This window comes from Teleopsis dalmanni, chromosome 1 (genome assembly GCF_002237135.1).
Source record: "Teleopsis dalmanni isolate 2A chromosome 1, ASM223713v2, whole genome shotgun sequence".
In the NCBI taxonomy this organism is placed as follows: Eukaryota; Metazoa; Arthropoda; class Insecta; order Diptera; family Diopsidae; genus Teleopsis; species Teleopsis dalmanni.
The window spans coordinates 87,736,972-87,760,287 of record NC_051846.1 but is presented as its reverse complement, the minus strand read 5'-3'; the positions used below and the strand labels follow the sequence as shown (position 1 = coordinate 87,760,287).

The window sequence follows — 23,316 nt, the reverse complement described above, 5'->3', positions numbered from 1 at the left end:
ATTTATTATGAAACGAAATTAAATAAAAGTTGAAAGGAAGTCGAAGAGCGGAATAAACCAAATCTGTTGATTTACTTCCAAACATTTTTTACAGCGCTACTATATTTTATTTTTCAGTGCCTGAGTTTATTTTGTGCTTTTCATTGAATTGACGCTGAAAAACGATTGCGGTGGGGAATATTTTGCGGTTTATTTCGAATCGAATTTTGTATTGTATTGATTCTAAAGGCATCGTAGACGGAATGAATACAAACGAGAAATTTTCGATTAAATTTTAAAATTTATTTCAAAGCAATTTCCATTCTAATATCAGCAGATATGCCTGTGCGCTTTTCAGAGTTATAACTTTCGCATTATAAGAGATTAAAAAGTTTACTAGTTTCATGTCATTTAATTTGGGGAAATTAATTTTAATGAAAATTGTTAATTACCGGTTTTGGTATTATTCCAGTTTTCAACTTAGCGAACATATCCAGAGGGTCGCAGGATTTAACTACTGCATATATATTTAAGAAGTGTTACTTAAGATTTTTCATTTCTTATCTTTTTCTTTTAAAGGATTAATTTTGCAGCCAATCCTTTAACAGGACTGATATCAGTCATCATTTTAAGGTAATAGTGATTTTAATTATCTTTAAATGAAGATTTATGTCTGAAACCGAAAACTGGCAAAACTGTTAAATGTCAGTAATGTTCAGCAACAGAAGAGCGAAGGGAAGATAAAGAAAAATATACTCTTGTGCAGTCAATAAGTCCGCGCTCTATTGACGAATATATAGTAGGTAATTTTTCCCTTCGAGTTGTTAATCAAGTAATTTACAACAAGATAATTATAATAGTTCTTGGAAATCAGAGCGTTCTTTTAAGTTTGAGTTGTAAACGCTTTTGGTGAAGAGCAAAAAGAATGTTTGTTACTTGAAAAATAATAATTTTTTTATACAATCCAAAACGTGGAAATACTTAAGCGACTTATTTAAGAAGCGACTCTCTAAAAGTATGTCTAAAACAGGTTTTCATTATGCAAAATGGTTCCATGGCACCTCTTCTTAAATGAGATAGATCGATGACATATGTAAATATGCAGTCATTAAACCCAATTACTGCTTTTATTGCAATGATTTTTTTCTGATTTTAACGTTAAAAATGCTTATATATGTTGCGAGAGGAAGTTTTAGGTTCTGTGGTAAATATAGCTTCAATTTTTTTTTGCATAATAGTTTTGGGAACACAAATTACTATTTGCTCTGAGCAATTCTGTTCGTCTACTGTATGCTCAGAGCAAATAGTGATTTATGTTCCCAAAACTATTAATCAAAAACAATTTGAGCAATAATTTGTTGTATACATTATAGGATTTTGTTTATATATATGCAGTTATATGCATAGTGCTCATGGGTTTAGTAGTGCAGTTTTTGCATTCGTGATTGAAGTTTAGTTCGTAATTGATATAATATAATTAAGTATGGCAACTCATTTGCATTGTTTGTTATTTTTGGTATGAATCAATTGTTTTTTCATTGAAGGAAAAATAATTACATGTGCACGAAGATAAAAACCAAAGTTAGTGACGAAGTACATTAAAATTTAAACTAAAATTTAAAACAAAAAAAAATATTTAATTTTGTTTTTAAATTTATTAAGTAATTTTAATAAAACATAATATTAAAAAAATTGAGCTTACGACTAACACATCATCAATATCTGATTTCATAACTTTATCAAATACTCCAGCAAATAAAGTTGATGTTTTTTTTCGTTTCTACTTGTGTACGCCCGCGATTTCAAATATGAATTCCCATATTAATATTAACAATTTACTATCGTTGTTAGTTATTACACTGTCAATCAAAAAATTATATTAGCTTCTTAGCAAAAAATCACCCGTCTCTCTAAGTTCCAGTTATGGGAATGTACACTAAATTGGTGTATTCAAATCAGCCAAAATTTCCAAAACAAAATTTTACGAAATTTTGTCAACGCTCCGTGGTTCAGTAGGAATACTGACCTCCATCGGGACTTGAAAAACGAAACTGTGGATGCAATAATACATAAGTTTGCGGTAAAGCACCAAAAACGGTTACAGCAGTACCCAAAAGAGACAACCCAGCATCTGTCTAATACATCTGGCCTGGTGAGGAAACTTAAACGTGTTAAGCCTTAAAATCCACTCCCGAATTAGTAGCCTAATAATAATTTAGATTACTAATCTCTTAGCATGTCTTCGACAACTTTGACAATTGTAAAACGCATTGTAAAATATAACAAAACTGCTTGGTAGTTCTCTGTACTTGAACTTTCAAACTTAAATGCAATTGTTATACCTTAAAAGCTTTTCAACACAAAGTACTGAGTCCATTCCAATCAAAAATAATTTGTTTTCCATTTGTTGGCTTTGTTTGCAAATGGCTTATAATCCAGTTACCTGCATGCATGTCTGAGTACAACCGCCGCAAATCCGATTATGCACACAAATATAAAATCAGTTCACTTATTAAAATTAAATGCTATTTGTTTAGTAATTCGGAAAATTTTTAATTTAAGTGCAGACAGATAAATCGAAAAAAATGATAAAAACACGTGAAAGATGCCACAGAAACAAATTGTCATAAACTGATTGCATTTTTCACATCATCATGCAAATTTAAAAAAATAAATCGATGTCATGGTTTTAGTAATCGAATTAAATTTCAATTAATATTTTTAATTATAAAATAATTGGAATTAAATAATTCACAAATTACACAAGTTTTTTACTTTAAACAGTTGCTATTTTTTTATTTTTTCCAATTAGGACCCCGTAAAATAAGCACACCTGCCTGTTACCATAGACTTTATTACGGTCTAATTGATGAACTATATTTTTATGACCACTTCACCAAGGACTGATCAATATCAAATTAGAAACAATTTCATATGCTGTGTCTATCAAATTTTACTACTGTTAAAAAATAATGTGCATGTGGATTTGTCAATATCTATTCTAATATTTGCATAATAATTACATTACATTCATTGCCTCGGTTAAACGTTAATTAACCAAAACAAGTCTGTCAATAATACGAGGAGCAGAGATACATGCAGAAAGCAATAATCAGGACAATTGCAGGAACTAATGAATGTGCATACATATATGAATCTGTTTTGTAGTTAATAGTTGCATTTTAATTTGTAACCTAAAATGACGCTTTGACATTAATTAGAGCATACTTTTCGTTGAATATTCGATTATATAAAACATAAGCAATAATAATTGTCTTTCTCGAGTATGTAAAATAAACAATAAAATTGTTACACAAAAATTTGGATATATGATTCGTGACTTATTATTCAAAAAATTACCAATTTTTTAATTATATCCACCTTGTTAAGATGCTGATAAGTACAAATACTACACTTTAATCTTAGCCGTATGGCCGAGAAACCGCGAAGTCTCCGCCTATTTGAGCGAAAATTTCTTCAGGATTGCACCAACTACAAGCACAAGCCTGACGACAAACTCTTTCTCATCTCTCTTCTTTATGACAATGCCAATATCAATTCTGTTGACCCAGCTCCGCAACCTCTGACGTCTCCATCTCCATTACCCTCCCTGAAGACTTCATTTAAGCCTTGCGCTACAAATACCTCCAATACTTGTCCCACTACTTCAATGAGTGCGACCATTATCTCTACTCCATTCCCCTTTATAACAGTGGCTTTCGTGATGATAGTCATAAAGTTTATTGTTAGTCTCAAGCCCGCGTATGCGCTTTAACCCCACCTCCTTCACCATCTCCCTATCTTCCTAATTTACAATCCCGCTTTCTGGCTTAGATGAACCTAGCTCGCTAGGTATTAAGCCTATCTATTCACATCTCTCGCCCTTGATTACTGGAATGAATGGAATCAATGCTGTGGAAATCTTCTCCGTTCATTCTTAAGAGGTGGTTTAAAGATGACCTCATGTAAATTAATCGTAGACGTCGGCTTTAGTTTTAATCAAATGATGTATTTATCTTTGCAAACATAGAATTCAAAGATACAGCTTTGAGCTAAATTAAATTAATTGGATTATCATTTGTTGTGCAATATTCGTTTTTTTTACAGTCTATTTTACGGTTAGAAGAGTTAGATTTTTTAATATTTACAGATTTTATTTACATCACAATAATGAACATAACGATAAATATTAATATTATTGAATTGCTTTCTTATATGTATTCAACATACTCCATTTGCAATTTAATTACTACGTAAAGAATACTTTATCCTCACTTTTATTTACTTATAGTTTAACAAATAAAAAATTGTGAGATATGTAAATAAAATAATTTTTTTAGTAACTAAATAGTTTAGTAGCTTTTTTTTCTGTCAATTTCTTTTCATTTACCCAATTATTTTCTTTTTTTAATTTCAATACGTCAACCTAACAAATTTCGCGCAACTCACTGTTGTCATGGTACACTAAATTTATATAATAATGTCTACGAAAACATGAAAATTCTTACAAGTGTATATAAAATATACAATCAGAAGATAGTAGGATTAATTTATATACTATATGTAATATATAACAATTTTTAAAGCACTCTTGGCTCTTTATATTCCACTTGCAAATACATTAATATAATAATATTGTAAAGTTGTATCTCAGCGGTTTACGTTTATGTCACAACTAATTGCTTTCAATTAATTTTTAACCTCAGTCTTTACGAAAGAAACTATATTCCTAATATAAACTATTGATGTCAATATTTTATTTATTTTTAATTATTTGACTTTTTGGCTAATTATACTGTTTCGAGTATTGCTAAATACCCATCAACATTGGGTATACGACATGAATAATTTGCCTTAACGTAAGAATTATTTCACATATATTTACTGCACGTGATTCCACCTAGGCAATATCAAACTCCTATCAGAACTGCATTAGTCTATAACTAATGTCCTTACACTTAGCAAATGAATTATTACAATTGTATCATATTACAATGTTGTAAATGAAAAGAATCTGGTCTTAAGACATCGCTGGTCTTAAGAATTTTTGTAAATTTCTTGTTGCAAACAAACTACAAATCTAATTAATTTTACGTTGATAAATATGCGAAGAAGTGAAATTAAATTTGTTGTATTCAAGTTATGGAAAAGGCAATATTGTTTTTATTCCTGTCTTCAATCAAAATTATAACATATTATATACTTCTAATATTAATGTTTTCTTCCCGAAAGTGACGCGTCTTTATGACGAAAAGAAACTATTTAAGTGAGGCGGATTCGAATAGCAAAGAAAAGACAAGAACAAAACTTTAGTTAACTTTGAGTTTGCCTTGTACTTATCATCACTAGTCTTAGAAAATATTCGAGTTTCATTTTAATTAGTTTATAAGCCGTATATAATTTGTTTTGACTGCTAGTGCCAGCTTAGAACTCGTGCCTTTTTTTTTGTGTATAAAAAACAGAAAACTGCAATCGATTGGCATGTCCATAAGAGTGGTGTGAATATGTCATATCGAGAGAGTTTTTTTCTTCTTTCAGAATAATAGCTTCAATCATATTTAACATCAATTTTTTAAAAGCTTGTTTTGTTCTGTAAATCCATTTATGTATAAATTGAATTAGTGTTGGGCAAAAAAGAGACTGATGATCCAACTTGAAATAGCAATTCATGCGGCGGAGTAATATCTAAGGATTGCATTTGGATAGATTACAATTTTTTCGACTTTAATTGCGGAGTCAATTAATTTATAAGTAACAGAGAGAGAGAGAGAGAATTGCTTGTAAACCGTTCCTTAATTACGTAGTTGTTTGCGTTCAACTCTCGCACAGTGTACCAAAACAGAAATTAGCCGATCAAAATTTTTATATGTCATAGTATTTGACGTTACTAAAAAAATGTGAAAATGGACTATGTTTAGTTCTAATTTTGTAAGGGTTCGGTAGGTCGACTGGTCTCAAATCAGATTCAGAAGAAAGGCCACCTCAAAAAAATATTTTTGAAATATTTGATTTCAATATTTCTACTGGTTCATAGAATATAAAATTTTGGTCGACTAATTTCTATTTTGGCACACTGTCCATCTATGTTTTTTGCTCCCAGAATGGCAAGTTTATAAACTCGTTGGTGGCTACTATAGTTAGTGATAATTTGTGAGAGCACAATAATATACATTTAATGTTGACTCCTGCAGCTAATATTATTCCATTACTAATGTTTAATAGATGTTTTACCCAAAACACGCGGAAAAAGAAAGAAAGAAAACGCATGGCGTTGATTCTGTCAAAAATCGCCCGCTAATAAAATAATAATTTCACCGAAATATTCGGTGGATCTCAGATTATCTGTCTGTATAAACCTTTTGAAAATCTTGGGATATAAAAGACTTGTTTCCAATAGCATTCTAAAGAATTGTTTCTAATTAAACAAGATAAATCATTAGTTCTTTGATTTAAAGGGTTTTGATGTCGTACTAAATAAAACTTTAAGATAGATAAGAAATTTTAGATGGAATAGAATGTTTGTAAAAGATCAATTTTAACTGTTTAAGAATTATATTAGCAAATAGATTTAAATTAATAGTACGTCTCCATTAAATGAAATATATAAATAAATAGTTTTTGATTATTATCAAGAAAATTTTCCATCTTTAAGTATTTATGTTGTTATTTAATATGCTTTTTTCTATTACGAGGTTTTTGTGGATTCAAAACGGCTTTCATCCTTAGCTATTTAAGGAGAATTCGTCCACTCTCCACCACAACTAACTAACTTAATATGCTTTAGAAAACAAGCTAAAATAAATAATAAATTTATTATTTAAAGATTTTTTATAAACATGTAAATAGGTTCGTCAATCTATTAGTTTTAATGTTTAAATGTTGAATATAAATATAGAATTTCGAAAATAAAAAACAAGGAAACTCAAAAGTTAACTTCCAATTCGTTGAACTTGTGTTTCCAAATAAAGCTGTAGTTTATTAGCTCGTTCTAATTTAAAGCACGGCAAGTGACGAAAAACCTGAAACTAGAACACTGAAAGTTTCTGCAGCTTTTGCTACTTGTGGATAAACACGATTAGTCATCACTTCTAATTTGACAGGCTAATTTGACTAATTAGAACTCATTTCTAAGCCTGGTACTTGCACTCCAAATAAATTATATACGGACTATAAACTAATTAAATAAAAATTCGAGTATTTCCTAAGACCACTGATGAAGAGTACTTGGCAATACTCGAAACAGCGTTGTATGGTCAGCCAAATTTCAATAAAATTAAATAAATTTTTGTGTTTGTCCTTTCTTTCTTTCTTTGCTATTCGAAAACCCTCTAAATGTTGAATATAGTGAAAATAAAATCCTTACAAACTTTTAATGGTTTTTTGGAACAATCACTTTTAATATATTTTTTAAAATAATTTGTATATACAGCGAGTGGTAATTGCCGAACCTGCGCAATGGACAAAAGATTGTCCACCAACCTATGTGGTGGACAAATTACTTCAAAATCTTTTAAATTACTTTATTAAATTTATTTTTGTTGTGCTTTCATCCTCATTCTCTTGCATTAGGGTTCGCAATTAGATACAAAATGATCAAGAAACTGGATATAGCTAAGAATACAGCAAAGAAAATCACTGCAAAAAACAATAAGTCTATAGGATGGATCACTAATAACTAATACGATCTATTACTCTGTTTTAGGGATGCTACTTTTTAAAAAAATTCAGAACAATGAATTTTAAGCACTTTCGGGTATTATTTTAACATTGCTTTTTGATGAAAAAATTCAATGGTAACAAAAACTTGCTAAGTACAACCATTTGTCTTTGTTCCATTGAGACGAATGGTAGAGAAGAGGTTTGCAGTACAAAAGTCCACTAAATAGTTTCAGCAAACCTAAAAGAGAAAATTAAGAAGATAGCTTAAAGATATCAAAGATATCATGCAATAAAATACCACAAAGAACGGGCATTAGACAAAGAACGGGAGCAGTGAGAGCTGCCAGCTAAATGTCCCATTTCGACAACACGTGACAATATGTATTGAATACACTTATCTTCTTCTAAATATTTTTAGACAATGACTCGAAATACATAAGTCGTGACCGATATGCATACCAATGCATAGAACTTATAATAACAGGTTTTTTGGCGCCCCTTTTTTATGAATGCAATAGATTTTCTAGGTTAATAATTAGAAATGTAATTAAAAAAACAAATAAAGGGTCTCACATTATGTATTTAAATGTGCGTTCATATATGTTGTTGATAATTTATTGATTTTAAAAACTCTTCGGAATGTTTGATTTGAAGAGAATTTCTTTGTTTTCACACATATTAATACTCGTAAAGAAAAACTCGATTATATTATGTTAATGGTGACGTTACTCCACATTACTGAAAATTGTTGTAGAAAAACATACTGCTTTGCTTTGAAAAACAACTCAAGCTAAAGTTTAAACTCAATATTATTATTAATCCGGTGCAATTATTTCAATAAATGTCAGTAAACTTTAAATTAGGGATAAGCAAAGAAAAAATGATTTCTTTGCTGGCAGACACAATGGGAGCTTCGGAGCAATCGTCTTCAAGTGTTTACCTTGTAGAAGTGCATGCAAATGGAAACGAATTGCGAATCTTTCGAGCACAATGCAAATATTGCATGCAGCAATCATGAACCATAAACTATTCAGTCTGTGAGCAACTAAGAACCATTCCCATTTCAAAACTGCAGTAGACTAGCAGCCAGGGAGCTTTTTAAATAGGTAACAATAAAAAAAATTAATATCAATAAACTAAAAAATTTATACGCGTTTACACATAGAACCTTGGACCAAATGTCAACAAGCTGCAAATGTGAAAAAGTAAGGCACGATTTATTGCTAAAGTAGTGGTTAAAGCTGAATTCGCATTGAGAAAAAAAAATTTAAATCAAATGCAGATAACAACTAACATTTTTTCTTCATAATACTACATTAATAATTTTTACTAAACATTACTTTTATTAACATCTGTTTAGGCATGACAAATGTAAGGTTTGCTTTAGGTGACTTTAAAAGGCTAGTGTGGTGACTTCTCAATTAACACATTACTATCATATAGGTTTAAATATCGCTTCACCAATTTTATTTATCTCTAATTATACAATACTATACAATGCAATATAAAAATACATATCTCCATATCGATGCCGTTCTGACAGCTGTCATTATCTTCGTTCTAGTGGTGTACAATGTCCGTTTACCACAGTTAGGATTTTCAATATTTGCGAGAATTTGTTGGCAATGCCATCACCAACTTCTCTTTAGCACTTTTGAGCAATTTCGCAGAATTGCTAAAGGAATATTTACAGCATTTCTAGACAAAAAATTCTGCTCCGATGTATTCTTGAATGTTTCTCAAGCTTTTGATAAAGTCTGAAAAAACGCATAAGCTCTTCTTTCGTATATAGCCACCACAAAATGGCAACTAAATTAAGCAGAGACTGGAGTTTCTGTGTTTAATTTATTTATAATATATGTATAATATTTATTAATAAGCAATTGTGAATTTCTTGCTTTTAATTTACTTTGGCATATAGAAATAAAAGTAAAATTGAGTTGTGAAATGAACTGTTTATTGAATTCCCTAACTGGGTTATTATAACCCCAAATAACTTGTTAATACGACTATTGATTCAATATTAGTATGCATATTAATCTATTTTTAGAAAATTTAAACTGACTATGGAGCAAGTAAGTAAACAAACCTGGGATTATCATAACTCTTTCCTTTCGATTGAAATAGCAATTTGTTTTTGTTTTATGTTTACTTAATTTCAATTTTTATTTATCTTTTATTTTATATATAAAAGATTAAACTATTCTCAAATCGTTGATATTAATCCTGCTGTTTCTATTTCAATATTTTATAACAATTGATTTTTTCTGCAGCCCCAAAAGCAAATACTTTCCAAGATTACAAATATTTATCATTTCATCCCATCAAAGTCGATAACATCTTTCTTAGAGCCAATTTCATTGACGTTTAAAAGTAAAACAAATCTCGAAACGGAAATCTTAACAGCGTAGTTGTTCCTCAGATGGACCAAATATTCACAGTTAAACAAAAGTGATTTATGTAAAAATTTAATTCTTCACTCTTTCCTTTTGATTTCCCTTCGCTTCCGGCAGTTGCACAGCAGGCGAAAAAACTTTTCGAGCAAAAATGGAAAAAAGTTTTAAATAAAAATATTAAAGAATAAGAGGAAAAATAACTTTTATCAGATAATAGAATAGGGTCTCCTGGGCAGTTCGTTTTATTTTTATTCGGGTCATTAAATATTGTATATATACTATACACATATATATACATACTACATATATATTATACGACCTGATTCTATATTTTACACTTTTTTCTAGTATGTAATGGAAACATTAGATACACTTTTCGTACGCCATAATTTAAACATTCAAGTCAAATAATTTTAATAAAATTAATTATGCATAAATAAATTAATTCAGAGTGAGAGTTAGCAATAACACCTTTAGCGTCCAACTATCTTCGCTTATTTAGGTATGCTTCTCTGTATCCTAAATACGAAGTATCCTAAGTGAGCATCCAAAATTGTGTCTTGATATGCACATTGTAGAAATAATTCGTACTTTTACTAAACAGGTATAATAATGTCTTGAATTAATATTTAGATAGAATAAGGCAGAAACATATTTTAAATCTTGAAAACCGTATGAATCCGCTGGCTAAACCTCTTGCTAATATGACATATTCCTCTAGGCTGAAACGGAATGATAGACCCGCCATACAGCTTTCCTAAAGATCACCCTAATTCATTTATCTTATGCGCCGTAATATCTGGTAAATAAACCCTGGCTACTTATTCAGAGGCCTGTTGAAATAATTTACAAATCATTATATATTTCATTGTAGCATCTTTATATAAAATAATTTGTAATGTAATATTATTAGTCTTTAAGATTCTAAAACTTATGGTTAGGCTATAATTTAAAGCGATTCAATAAAGACATAAAGTTAAATTATAAAAAAAATATTAATGGTGTTAAAGTTTGTTTGTAGTGACCACCGAGTTTAGTTTTCTAAAAAGAAACGTTACCGGCTTTATAAAGATAGCTGAAAGATAAAGGAAAGCTGTAAAATTTCCCTTTACATCATATGCAACATACCTATCAATGCGACAAAAAACGTCAAACTATCCTTCGTTGTCTAATGGAAAGTAAATCTATAATGAAAACTATATCAATGTTCGATGACATCGAAACGACTTTTGACAGCACATCTTTTAAAAGAATGCGAAATGCGTTCGATGGGTGAAATGCGTTCGACGAATAAGATGGTCATTAAATTGATTCAAGTTATTTTATCACAAAGTACCATTTAAAAAAAGGATTATGTGCTCAGTATGTGTCCGTATGGCGGTGCTGACAATTCGGAACGTTGACGACATAGTTGATTACCCCGTATGAAAACTTTGACTAAGGTTAACGCGACCTCTGCGGTACGTTATTTTAACATTCTCTGCTAAAAATTTGTGTTATTTCATCAGAGATGCAAATAACTCTGCTTTCTCTTTTGGATGCTCTAGGTCTGTGATAGAATATGGGGCTCTTTGACTCGGTTAATAGGAGCAGTCAGTTGTTGGTTTATTTGATGGTGAACTACAGGTTGGGTTAAGGTCACATGAAGTGTGTCACTTCAGAATGAAAAGTGTGGCCGAAAAAGGAACTGGAAAAAATATAGACTATACATTTGCATCTTTCCATTGCAAATTTCTTCCAATAGCAGTCTTTTGCTCAGAAAAAACTGCAACCGGAAGCGCGACAGAAAGGTTTTCTAGAACTCACTGAAATACCTAAATTCATGTGTAATCGTATATTAAAAAATTATTCAAATCAATGAAAATACTTCATTTTAATATCAAATAATGCATTACTAAATACATTCTCTGTCGTCCAGAAGCCCATCTCATAGGATTCATATGGCAGGAAAGATGTATAATACTTGGTGTCCACTGCTCATCAAACTTTTTCGATGCTAATCGGAGTATTGTAGATATTGATCTAGTAGTTAATAGATAAAATTATGTTTATTTTTCTTGATACCATATTTAAGCAAACATTATTTTGGTATTTGCTCGCTCCAACACTCGGTATTGTTGTCTTCTTGCGTAATTTTTCGATTAAATTAGTGACATAATTGGGCACAATGCAAAATATCGCATCCAATAAGAAAATTTATTGTGCTTATTCAATAATAATAGACCTTAATTTGACTATCGGTACTTACCGATGGATTTCCTTCATCAGTACCTGCTTCTTCATATAAACATATACAAACACAATTTAACATTTTATAACATCTATAACATTTAAACTACTAATTTGTTTGAAAAACAATGTTCAAACCGATTAAGTTATCTTTTGTTTGATGCCTTGTTAGACACCATTGGACATTTAGTACTCGAACTATGGTGAAGCATGTGAAACTCCAGCCGCAAAAACAGAAAACCAACTCAAAGCTTAATTATCTCGAAACCTATCCACAAAAAAAAAATTTTTTAAGATTTTAATTAAATAGAAATATTAAATATTTCTTAATACATAATTTTCACACATAATTAATAAATAATTCAAATAATTACTTGTAGTTTAAATTTATCAAGAAATAACACACCAGACAATAAGTCGTGTGACTGACACACAGATGGCGCTGTCATTGTCAAATCTGTGGCAGCACAAAAAGCGTGCCAAGCGCCAAATGCGGTGAAAACTACAAAAGGTAGTTTTTTGGTAAAAAGTGTGTAGAGTTAATAATAAGAATTATAACAATAAAGAAGAGACAAGAGAGTCTAGCTAAAGTGTGCACAAGAATAACAACGTGTTTTTATTTAACTGATAGCGTATAGTAAATTAATGTGGTCTGTGCAACCACAACTGGTGACCCCTACTGAAAATAACACTGCAATATTAAACAACACCAAATAAAACAAAAAATCAAAATGAATAAAAAAAAGCAAGACAACAACAATACACAAACAAAAAATGCTGATGTTTGTGACGAAAAGCATGTAACATCAACGCTGGTGCATTCTATTCAAGATGCAAATTTACCTAAGTTTTGGAAGAATAAGCCTGATCTATGGTTTATACAAGTTGAATCACGATTCAGGTCCAAGGGGATAAAAAAGGATTTGGCTAAATATGACGCTGTGGTTGGTGCTGTGGATTTAGATGTCATCGAATTGGTGACAGACATCCTTCGCGATCCACCAATTGAAAATAAATACGAATATTTAAAACAAAATTTAATAAAACGCCTGACTCTATCCAGCGAAAAGCAGTTGTTGACGCTAATAAATGATCTTCAATTAGGAGACACAAAGCCAACACAATTACTACTAAAAATGAAAGAACTTGCACCTCGTCTTGATGAAGAATATTTAACGTCTATGTGGAAAAATAAATTACCTCAACATGTACGTGAACTATTAACAGTAACTGATAAATGTGATCTGGAAACTTTAGCAAGAGTAGCGGACAACATAATGGAACAAAGTCAACGAGACAACTACGTCATGGCTACCAGCATGAAATCTAAAATGTCTGAAGATTCTACAGATATAACAATTAAGAAGTTTGAACATTTGTTCATGTCTTTCTCCAGTGACATCAGAACTAGACTAGATTCAATTGAAAAACAATTACATCTACGATCTTATTCACGTGAGCGTTCTAGAACTCCAGCAACACAAAAACTTTGTTTTTATCACAAGAAATTTGGCGATAAAGCATACAAATGTGTCACTCCTTGCACATTTTCTTCAAACAAAAATTCGGAAAACTAAAAAAACTGTCAGTCATGGAGACAGTGGGTGACAGGCCGCCGCAAATGTCTCAAAAAGAATTCAGACTACATGTGTACGACAAAACAAGCAGACTAAAATACTTAATTGATTCCGGATCAATAGTATCTGTTTTGCCACTCAAGTGTTGTCCGGGTAACAAATTTTTCAAATCTTTAAATCTAAATTTATTTGCAGCAAATGGTTCGTCTATCTCAACATATGGAAATAAAATCATGCAACTTGATCTAGGTTTACGTCGAACTTTCAAATGGGTGTTTTTAATTGCAGATGTAACTTTACCAATAATTGGCGCCGATTTTTTATCCTACCACGGGTTGGTACTAGATCTTAAAAACCAAAGACTATTGGACTCAAAGACAACTGTTTCGTCACATGGTACACTAATTCATGCTGAAATTTTTAGCATTTCTACAGTTTCAGATCAGATAGATTTTAATGGCATCCTTAAAAAATTCTATGAGATAACTCAACCAAATCTAGATTCAAAACTTATAAACAAGCGCACTCTTTCTCATTACATAGTAACAACAGGTCAACCGACTGCTGAAAGACCGCGAAAACTTTCTGGTGAAAAATTAAAAGCAGCTAAAAGCGAGATAAACTTTTTATTGGATCAAGGCATCCTACGGCCATCAAAAAGTCAATGGGCCAGTCCAATTCATTTAGTAAAGAAGAAATCAGGGGGATGGAGAACATGTGGTGATTTTAGAAGGCTAAACGCTCAAACAGTTCCAGATCAATATCCACCACCGCTAATACAAAGTTTATTTGAAAAACTATACAACAAGACAATATTTTCAATTTTGGATTTGGAACGTGCTTATCACCAAATACCAATGAATCATGATGACATAGAAAAAACCGCTATCACAACTCCTTTTGGTTTGTATGAGTATTTATATATGCCTTTCGGTTTGAAGAATGCCACTCAAACTTGTCAACGATTCATAGACTCAATTTTTCGAGACCTAAACTTCGTTTTCTGTTACATAGATGATATCATCATTATGTCCGAATCATCCAATGAACATCAAAAACATTTAAAAATTGTCTTACAAAGATTAAAAGAAAACCAACTCAGGTTGAACGTTGCTAAATGCAAATTAGGTCAAAGTCAAGTAGAATTTTTAGGCTACCAAATTAGCAAAGATGGTTACAAACCTCCACAAGAGAGAATAAATGCTATCATTAATTATTCAAAGCCTACCAATGTATCAGAACTTCGCCGATTTATGGGAATGATTAATTACTATCGCTGTTGCATTGCTAAGTTCGCAGAAAAACAAGCTCCTCTAACTGAATATTTAAAAAATTCGGTTAAGAACGACAAAACGATTATTAATTGGACATCCAAAGCAGAAAAAGCATTTGAAGAATGCAAAAGCAGTATAGCTAACGCAACGTTAGCTGTTTTCATCTCACCAGATGCTTCTTTATCATTAACATCAGACGCCTCAAATATTGCAATTGGTGCATCTTTAGAACAAATGGAAGATAATAAATGGAAACCAATAGGTTTTTTTTCGAGAAAAATGTCGATAGCTGAACAAAATTATAGCACTTACGATAGAGAACTGTTAGCGATCTATTCTGCAATCAAACATTTTCAGCATATTCTGGAAGGTCGAGTATTTGTCATCAAAACAGATCATAAACCATTGGTTTTTGCCTTCAAACAAAAATCTGAGAAAGCTTCACCTAGACAACTACGGCATTTAGACTTCATTTCTCAATTTTCAACAGAAATCATTCACATTAATGGGAACGATAACGTTGTAGCAGATGCATTATCAAGAATATCTTCTATTGGCATGCCAACATTGCTAAGCGCAACAAGAATAAGCCAAGAACAAGAAAACGATGAAGAACTGACGAGAATCCTAAAACAAGAAACTTCACTAAAGTTACAAAAGGTACTTATAGAAAATGATATTAATATTTATTGCGACACATCTACTGGTTTGGTGCGACCATATATTCCGAAGTCTCTTCGACGGGAAGCTTTTAATGTCATACATGGTCTTGCGCATCCAAGCGGTAGAACAACTAGTAAGTTATTAAAAGAAAAATTTGCATGGCCGAACATTCGTTCTGACGCAATTCGTTGGTGCAGAGAGTGTATTCCATGTCAGCGTGCTAAAATTCAGAGGCACAACAAATTAACTCCAAGAAAAATAAATGTACCAGATAACAGGTTCAATCACATACATTTAGACTTAATTCATCTCCCCGAAGTAAAGGGATATAAATATTGCTTAACGATCATAGATCGATTCTCAAGGTTTCCGATGGCTATTCCTCTTAAAGACATCGCTGCGACCACAGTCGTTGATGCGTTTTTTAATAACTGGATTTGCATGTTTGGAACACCTCTATCTATCACTACAGATCAAGGCTCTCAATTCGAAAGTGCCTTATTCAACGCTTTTTAAACACTGTCAGTGCAAAAAGAATCAGAAGCACACCATACCATCCTGCATCAAACGGCATGGTTGAAAGGTGGCACAGAACTTTAAAAACAGCTTTAATGTGTCATCCGAATATTCCGTGGACAGATATTTTACCATCGGTATTATTGGGTCTACGCACTGTGTTCAAAGAAGATTTAAAAGCATCTCCAGCAGAAATGCTTTTCGGCACACCGCTCAGAATTCCAGGTGAATTTTTTATAAATCAAGATTTAGCCGCAGATCCAGAAAAATTTATTGAAAAATATCGGCAATATATAAGGACAATCCGTCCAACTCCAACAGCTCACCACGCAAAAAATAAATTATTTCTTTTAAAAAATATTTACGATTGCTCCCACGTTTTTCTACGAGTGGACGAAGTAAAGCCACCATTAACTCCACCATACTCAGGTCCTCACTTAGTTAAAAAAAGAATTGATGACAGAAACTTCGTTATTCTGGTTGACGGGCAAGAAAAAACAATATCGGTCGATAGACTTAAACCAGCCTTTATAGCAAAAACAGATAGTCTGAATGATCAACCAGTGACCGAAGAAGACATTCTTCAACCATACAAACAAGGTGGCATGGATAAACCCCCAAATACATACTCGATGAAGAAGGTACTTTTTTCAAGCCATGGAAAAATATCTCCTGCGGGGGGGAGTGATTGTGGCAGCACAAAAAGCGTGCCAAGCGCCAAATGCGGTGAAAACTACAAAAAGTAGTTTTTTGGTAAAAAGTGTGTAGAGTTAATAATAAGAATTATAACAATAAAGAAGAGACAAGAGAGTCTAGCTAAAGTGTGCACAAGAATAACAACGTGTTTTTATTTAACTGATAGTGTATAGTAAATTAATGTGGTCTGTGCAACCACAAATCCATATGACGTTTAAGAAGTCAACCTTTAAAAGACTTTGTGTAAAATTTTATGATATTTCGATTAGTCAAATTAAAAGTACCAGCCATTTAAGTGAAGCTACTTTTATTATTTTCAAAACAATGGATTCAAAACAATTTCGTGTGTTAATTTATCATTGCTTCTTGATGAAAAAAAATACTGTACAAGCTTAGCAATGGCTTCAAAAGTGTTATCCGGACTCTGCTCCATCGAAAAATCTCATTTGTCATTGGTTTGCTGAATTTAAACGTTGTCGTATAGACTCCGATGATGGTGAACGTTTTGGTCGTCCAATTGAGGTGGTTATTCCAGAAAACATCAAAAAAGTCCAGAAATTGATTATATCTGATCGTAAATTAAAATTGCGTGAGATAGCTGAGACCTTAAAGATATCAGAAGGCAGTGTGTTTACAATTATACATGAACATTTGACCATGAGAAAACTCTTTTCAAAGTGGGTGCCACGTTTACTCAGTCGGTCAAAAACAACAACGTGTTGATTATTCAGAGCAGGGTTGGGCATATTTACACGTAATAAATCAGATTTTTTGCGTCGATATGTGACAATGAATGAATCATGGGTCCATCACTTCACTCCGGAATTAAAACGATCATTATGTGAGTGAACTGCAGTCGGTGAACCACGTCCGAAGCGTCCAAAGACACAACAATCATCTGGGAAGGTTATGGCTTCAGTATTTTGGGATGCACATGGTATAATCTTCATTGACTATTTCGAAAAGGGAAAAATAATCAATAGTAACTACTACACGGCATTACTGGATCGTTTGAAAGCAGAAGTTGTGAAAAAACGACCGCATATGGCGAAGAAAAAAATTTTGTTTCGCCAAGACAATGCACCATGTCACAAGTCAATAAAAACAATGGCAAAATTGCACGAATTACACTTCGTATTGCTTCCTCATCCACTGTATAGTCCAGTTCTAGCCCCCAGCGACTGCTGGTTATTCGCTGATCTCAGAAAAATGCTCGTCGGTAAGAAAGTCATCTCAAATGAAGAATTAATTGCTGCAACTGAAGCATATTTTGAGGTAAATGACAAATCCTTTTACAAGCACGGCATCGAGAAGTTAGAGAAACGTTGGAATGATTGTATTGTTATAGAAGGAGATTATATTGATGAGTAAAATCGATTTTTGGCAGAATAAATTCGTTTTTCTTAGTTAGTCACCCGCCTTATTGAGTGATGTGTTATTTACATTAACATAAAAATTATTTATTGGTTATAATTCTAGTTTTTTATGTAGTAGAGTTAAACATAAAAAAGTTTTCTCATTTATTTAAGACTGTTTGAATAAATATTAAACTGGGCACCACTATTATTTTGCTAAAACTTCAAGCATGACTCTTGTCTCTTCTTTGAGAGGTATATAATGTGCATCTTTTCATTATTATTTGGTTATGGTTTATATTATAATCTAAGCACTAGTTCGTTCAGAAGAGTTTTATGTTCATTACTTCCCAATATTAAACCAATATTTTTTGGTTTCTCTTGTATTAAAAAGTATATGGTTTTTTCTCCAGACTTATTAGTAAATAGTAGCGACGATATATTTTAGACTTGTTTAATAATTTAAATTCACAAATAATGTTTCTGCAAACAACCATAAAATGCATGATATATCCACAGACATACTTACACAATGGTATAACTATCAACATCATCATCGTAACCATACAATTCATTTAGAAACAAAGATTGTTTTACAACACCCAAACATTCTTCTTTTTTTTCATTTCGTTTTCCAGTTTTTGAGATCTTCGTTTTCCAGTTTTTGCGATCTTTGTTTTCCAGTTTTTGAGATATTTGATGAACTGATCATTATGATCATTATTTTAATTCTAACTAGAGATTCAGAAAATCAATATCGATATATCAATATAATTGAAATATCGATTAACAAATAATAATAAATCGATTAAGGCAAATAATAATAAATCGAGTAATAATAAGTTCACATCAATTTAGCATTAAATACCTGTTAACAACTAATATTAAACAAAGTAAAACTTAATATCTATTAAGTAACGCAAAGAAAGTCCCAGGTATGGGCTACCTTTACTTTAGCTGTTCAGATATATTTTTCATACATGTAAAATCTATCTAAGAATATTGCATGTGCATACAAAGTTTCTGTAAGACTTATTCGGCGGGAATCCGTACCATAAAAAGTTTGCCTGTTACAAGACACCATGTATACCATATATGCATGTATTGAATATTAGACTATTGTTCTTTTATTTGATCCTCCTCCTTTCAAAGAAACATAGTAGAATTTTAAAATCACATAACATCCATTTTACGATATTAAATCAATTACTTTTCATAATATAATGAATGAACAGTTTGAACAATTTCCTATATCCATCCAAAGGGCTCATATTGTGCTTATGCATTTGCCGAAGTCGAATCTTTTAGAAATACTAATAAATTTATATATGCAAATTTTTTTCCGCCCTTTCATTTCCTGCCGTCAACCAAAACGTGTCGGACAGGAAGAAAGGATTTCCAGAGAATACAGAAAATAAATTAAATCAAATGCTGAATAAAAAATTTTCCTTAAGTAATTCTGTTACTAATGCTACTTCACATGCTCATCCAAACTGTCAGTACAAAGTGAAACGTTCTCAGAAAAAAAATAATTTTCCTGCAAAAGCTTTCAGACCACACATTGCCTGGTATTAATGGGGTAATGGTACGAAATTTGCATTTTCTTCAAGAATCAAATTATAAAATACATTCATTAAAAACTTTTACAAGTGAGTTATTATTGAACTGATGTCTCGAATCTCAACAGCTGATAACAATACTTCCGCTTTAAGCGGAATCGTATTATGAGATTCTCGTGTAAAACTTGAGCGATTCCTTTAAATTTTATTAGGTGACGATAAAAACGTGTTTGCGATTAAATATGTGGAGCAATAATTGAATTAATTTAATATTTTTTGCAAACTTAAAGTTTTTAAAGCTGAATTATTTCAGTGTTTTAGCTACTCGACTCAGGAACACACTCCCGTTTTTCTGAGCTCGTTTGCAATTACGCATAGACCGGCATTCCGGCATTGTGCAGATATACATCAAACGATTATTTGAGTCCCTAAGATTGTTTTGTCCTTTACGGGGGGCGGGTCGAGATTTACATACATATGTTAAGCTGAGCTCTTTCCTTTTTATGTCCTTACGGCTATAACGACTGCAAAGTGTTGCGTTCACTCTGAGTTTATGTGCATTTCGGCATTTTTGTATTTTTAAATGAGTTTACAAGGGGACCAACCCATTTCTAATCGAATTCAAGTGAATTAAGATTGTGGAAAAATACGAGCAAAATAAGAAACAAAGTGAATTTTTGCCCTTAAGCAGTTTATAAAACACTTTTATTGTATTTGTTTTTCGATAACACACTTTTCTAAATTAAGTACCCAACAAAAAACATAAAACACTTTGCGTATTTATCTGAAGTTTTATAGAAGATAGGGGATGTACTTAAAAAGTATTATTGAGACCCCTAATAAATTCAATTGTACTACTCCTTAAAGAAGAATATCCTTCCTAAACTAAATTTTGAACTTTTAAGTAATTCGGCAATAATTTTGATATTAAAAATAGTACAAATTAATTTATAAATCAAGTTATAATAGTACTTTTAGAATATATGAGAAATTCTGAGAGAACTATTTGATCAATTTCAAGCAAAAATAATACGAGATTGATGAAAATACTTTTTGATTTTCGTGGTATTTGAAGGAACGTAAGAGTAGGCAAGTGGAAACTGATCAAGTGATAACACAGGCTGTAGGCTTCACTTAGAAAACCGTAAATACATGACACTATTTTATTTGCATTAAACATTACATTACATCAGGGCTGTCCAAAGCACGGCGGGACTTATGCGGCCCGCAGGTAATATATGTGCGGCCCGCGACATATTTCTACTCCACATAATTTGACAAATTTTTCTTTGTTATATTTTGATAAGATTACATTATTTTATTTTTATGGTGTCCCAAATAAAAAAATTAAAATGTTTTAAGTTATTTATTACACTACACTTTAATTCACTGACCTAATTCACAAGGACTTTAGTACTTATTTCTTTTTACAACTGATTAAAATAATTCATATCCAGTGCCATAAGTCATCACGTTAATAATAATATCAATGTATATTTTTTGTATGACAATAACTAATATTAATAATGCTCATTTTGACAAAAGTGTAAAAGATAAATTAATGAACAATTAATAAAATCAAAATTATTTAATCAATAAACAAAATTATGAACGAATGTATTTATTTCTGCGGACCTCCAACCTCTTTAGAGATTTGAATTAGTTCGCGGTCTTGTCTGGTCTGGACAACACTGTAATATATTATTCTACCTGTAAATCTATTTCATGTTATTATACTATTTTTGTTATTATTTTTTTTTAATATAAAAACGTATTACCAATTATATATGATGATATCAGATTATTTATAATTTTAGATATTTTTTTTATAACTTTTTTTCATGAGAACAATCTCCAGCGCTACAAAAAAATTATAATTGTATTATAATTTTCCTATCAGGTCGCGAGCAATCGCACCTAACAACAGTCGTTCATGGGTTCATTCTAGCCAGGTAATATATTAAAGTGTTGTGATCAAAAACATATAAATCAGAAGAGGGAAAATTAGGGAAAAGGCTGGAGTATAAAAAGAAAATTCGAAATATTATTGTTTTCTGCTTTAATATCCAAAATGATTATTCGGTTTAAAAATTTAAATAAAGATAATTGTTTTGTCTGCTGAACAATTAATTTAAGAAAATTATAAGTATTTATGATTATTTTAAATTAACTATATACAGATATTATTCGAATGTGTAGGCATGATTAGGCACTTATTCATACGTGCCATTTGACGATTGCATCACCCTGTATATAAATAATTTTCTTTTATGTGAATATGTGCATAGTAAGTTTTGTGTTATCATTTAATTTATTTTCACAAATGCTCTTCTTATATTTAGAGAAAAAGAATTTTGCTCTTTTAGACGAAGTTTTTTATCTTAGAGTCCTTAAGTGCACCTGTATTCATTTTCCATTTTTTCCTTTAATACAACTGAAATTATAACCTGTAATGACTTTAATGTCATTTTTATTCGATGAAAAATTTCTGAATTACTTCCATAAATATTTCACATTTGTCGACCGTTGTCAGAACAACACTGCATGCTGCTGTGTTCTGTAGCTGGAAGCAGTATTCTCAGAAAAATGCATTTGGAAATAACCCTACAGCATCAGAAGGACAATGAATAAGCTGAATACGATGAACATCTCGAAGTATTTGCTGAACATCAGTAACGATAAGCGAGCGATGATTCGCACGTGCACTTCATACATACATTCCTTGTTTATTTCTTCAATTTCTTAGAACCAACATCCGTGAATTCACAAAGAAATGCTTCCTTCCACACAAAAAGAGTTAAGCAAGTGCCTTTATATTATGTCATTCACTGCAGAAAGCAAAGATAAAAACTCCGTTGGCTCAGGATGTAAGTTTCCTATACATTAGACTGAAAAGTTTTCGGAAATTCTCATTTAAAATTCGCGCGCTGTATATTTTTCGATATTTTAAGTTTATGTAGTTTGGCAGCACTGTCTTTAATTACTATGCCAAAAATGAGCGCGATCTGTCAGACAGTTCGTTTACGGCAGCTGTTGAAACCAGTTCACCTCAGTAGGGCGTTGCGAAAAAAACAATGGAAAAAAATATTGAACAAAGAGTTTGCATCAAATTTTGTGTTTCGAACGAAATTTCGTGTGCAGAATCGTTGCGAATGCTACAAAAGGCTTATGGGGAATCAGTTTTATCGAAAACTCAAGTTTATGAGTGGTACAAAGCCTTCCAGGACGGTCGTACGACCGTCGAAGACATTTCGCAACGCACTACTGAGGTGAACTGGTTTCAACAGCTGCCGTAAACGAACTGTCTGACAGATCGAGCTCATTTTTGGCATAGTAATTAAGGACAGTGCTGCCAAACTACATAAACTTAAAATATCGAAAAATATACAGCGCGCGAATTTTAAATGAGAATT

General features: G+C 31.6%; 1 protein-coding gene across 1 annotated transcript; it reads left to right on the top strand.

Moving 5' to 3' along the window:
* The first annotated feature begins 16,388 nt into the window (after positions 1-16,388).
* LOC119686557 lies at positions 16,389-17,039 on the top strand. The gene has a single exon (XM_038101104.1). It carries the CDS (start codon positions 16,389-16,391, stop codon positions 17,037-17,039), a length of 651 nt encoding a protein of 216 aa, XP_037957032.1.
* Positions 17,040-23,316: the final 6,277 nt, after the last annotated feature.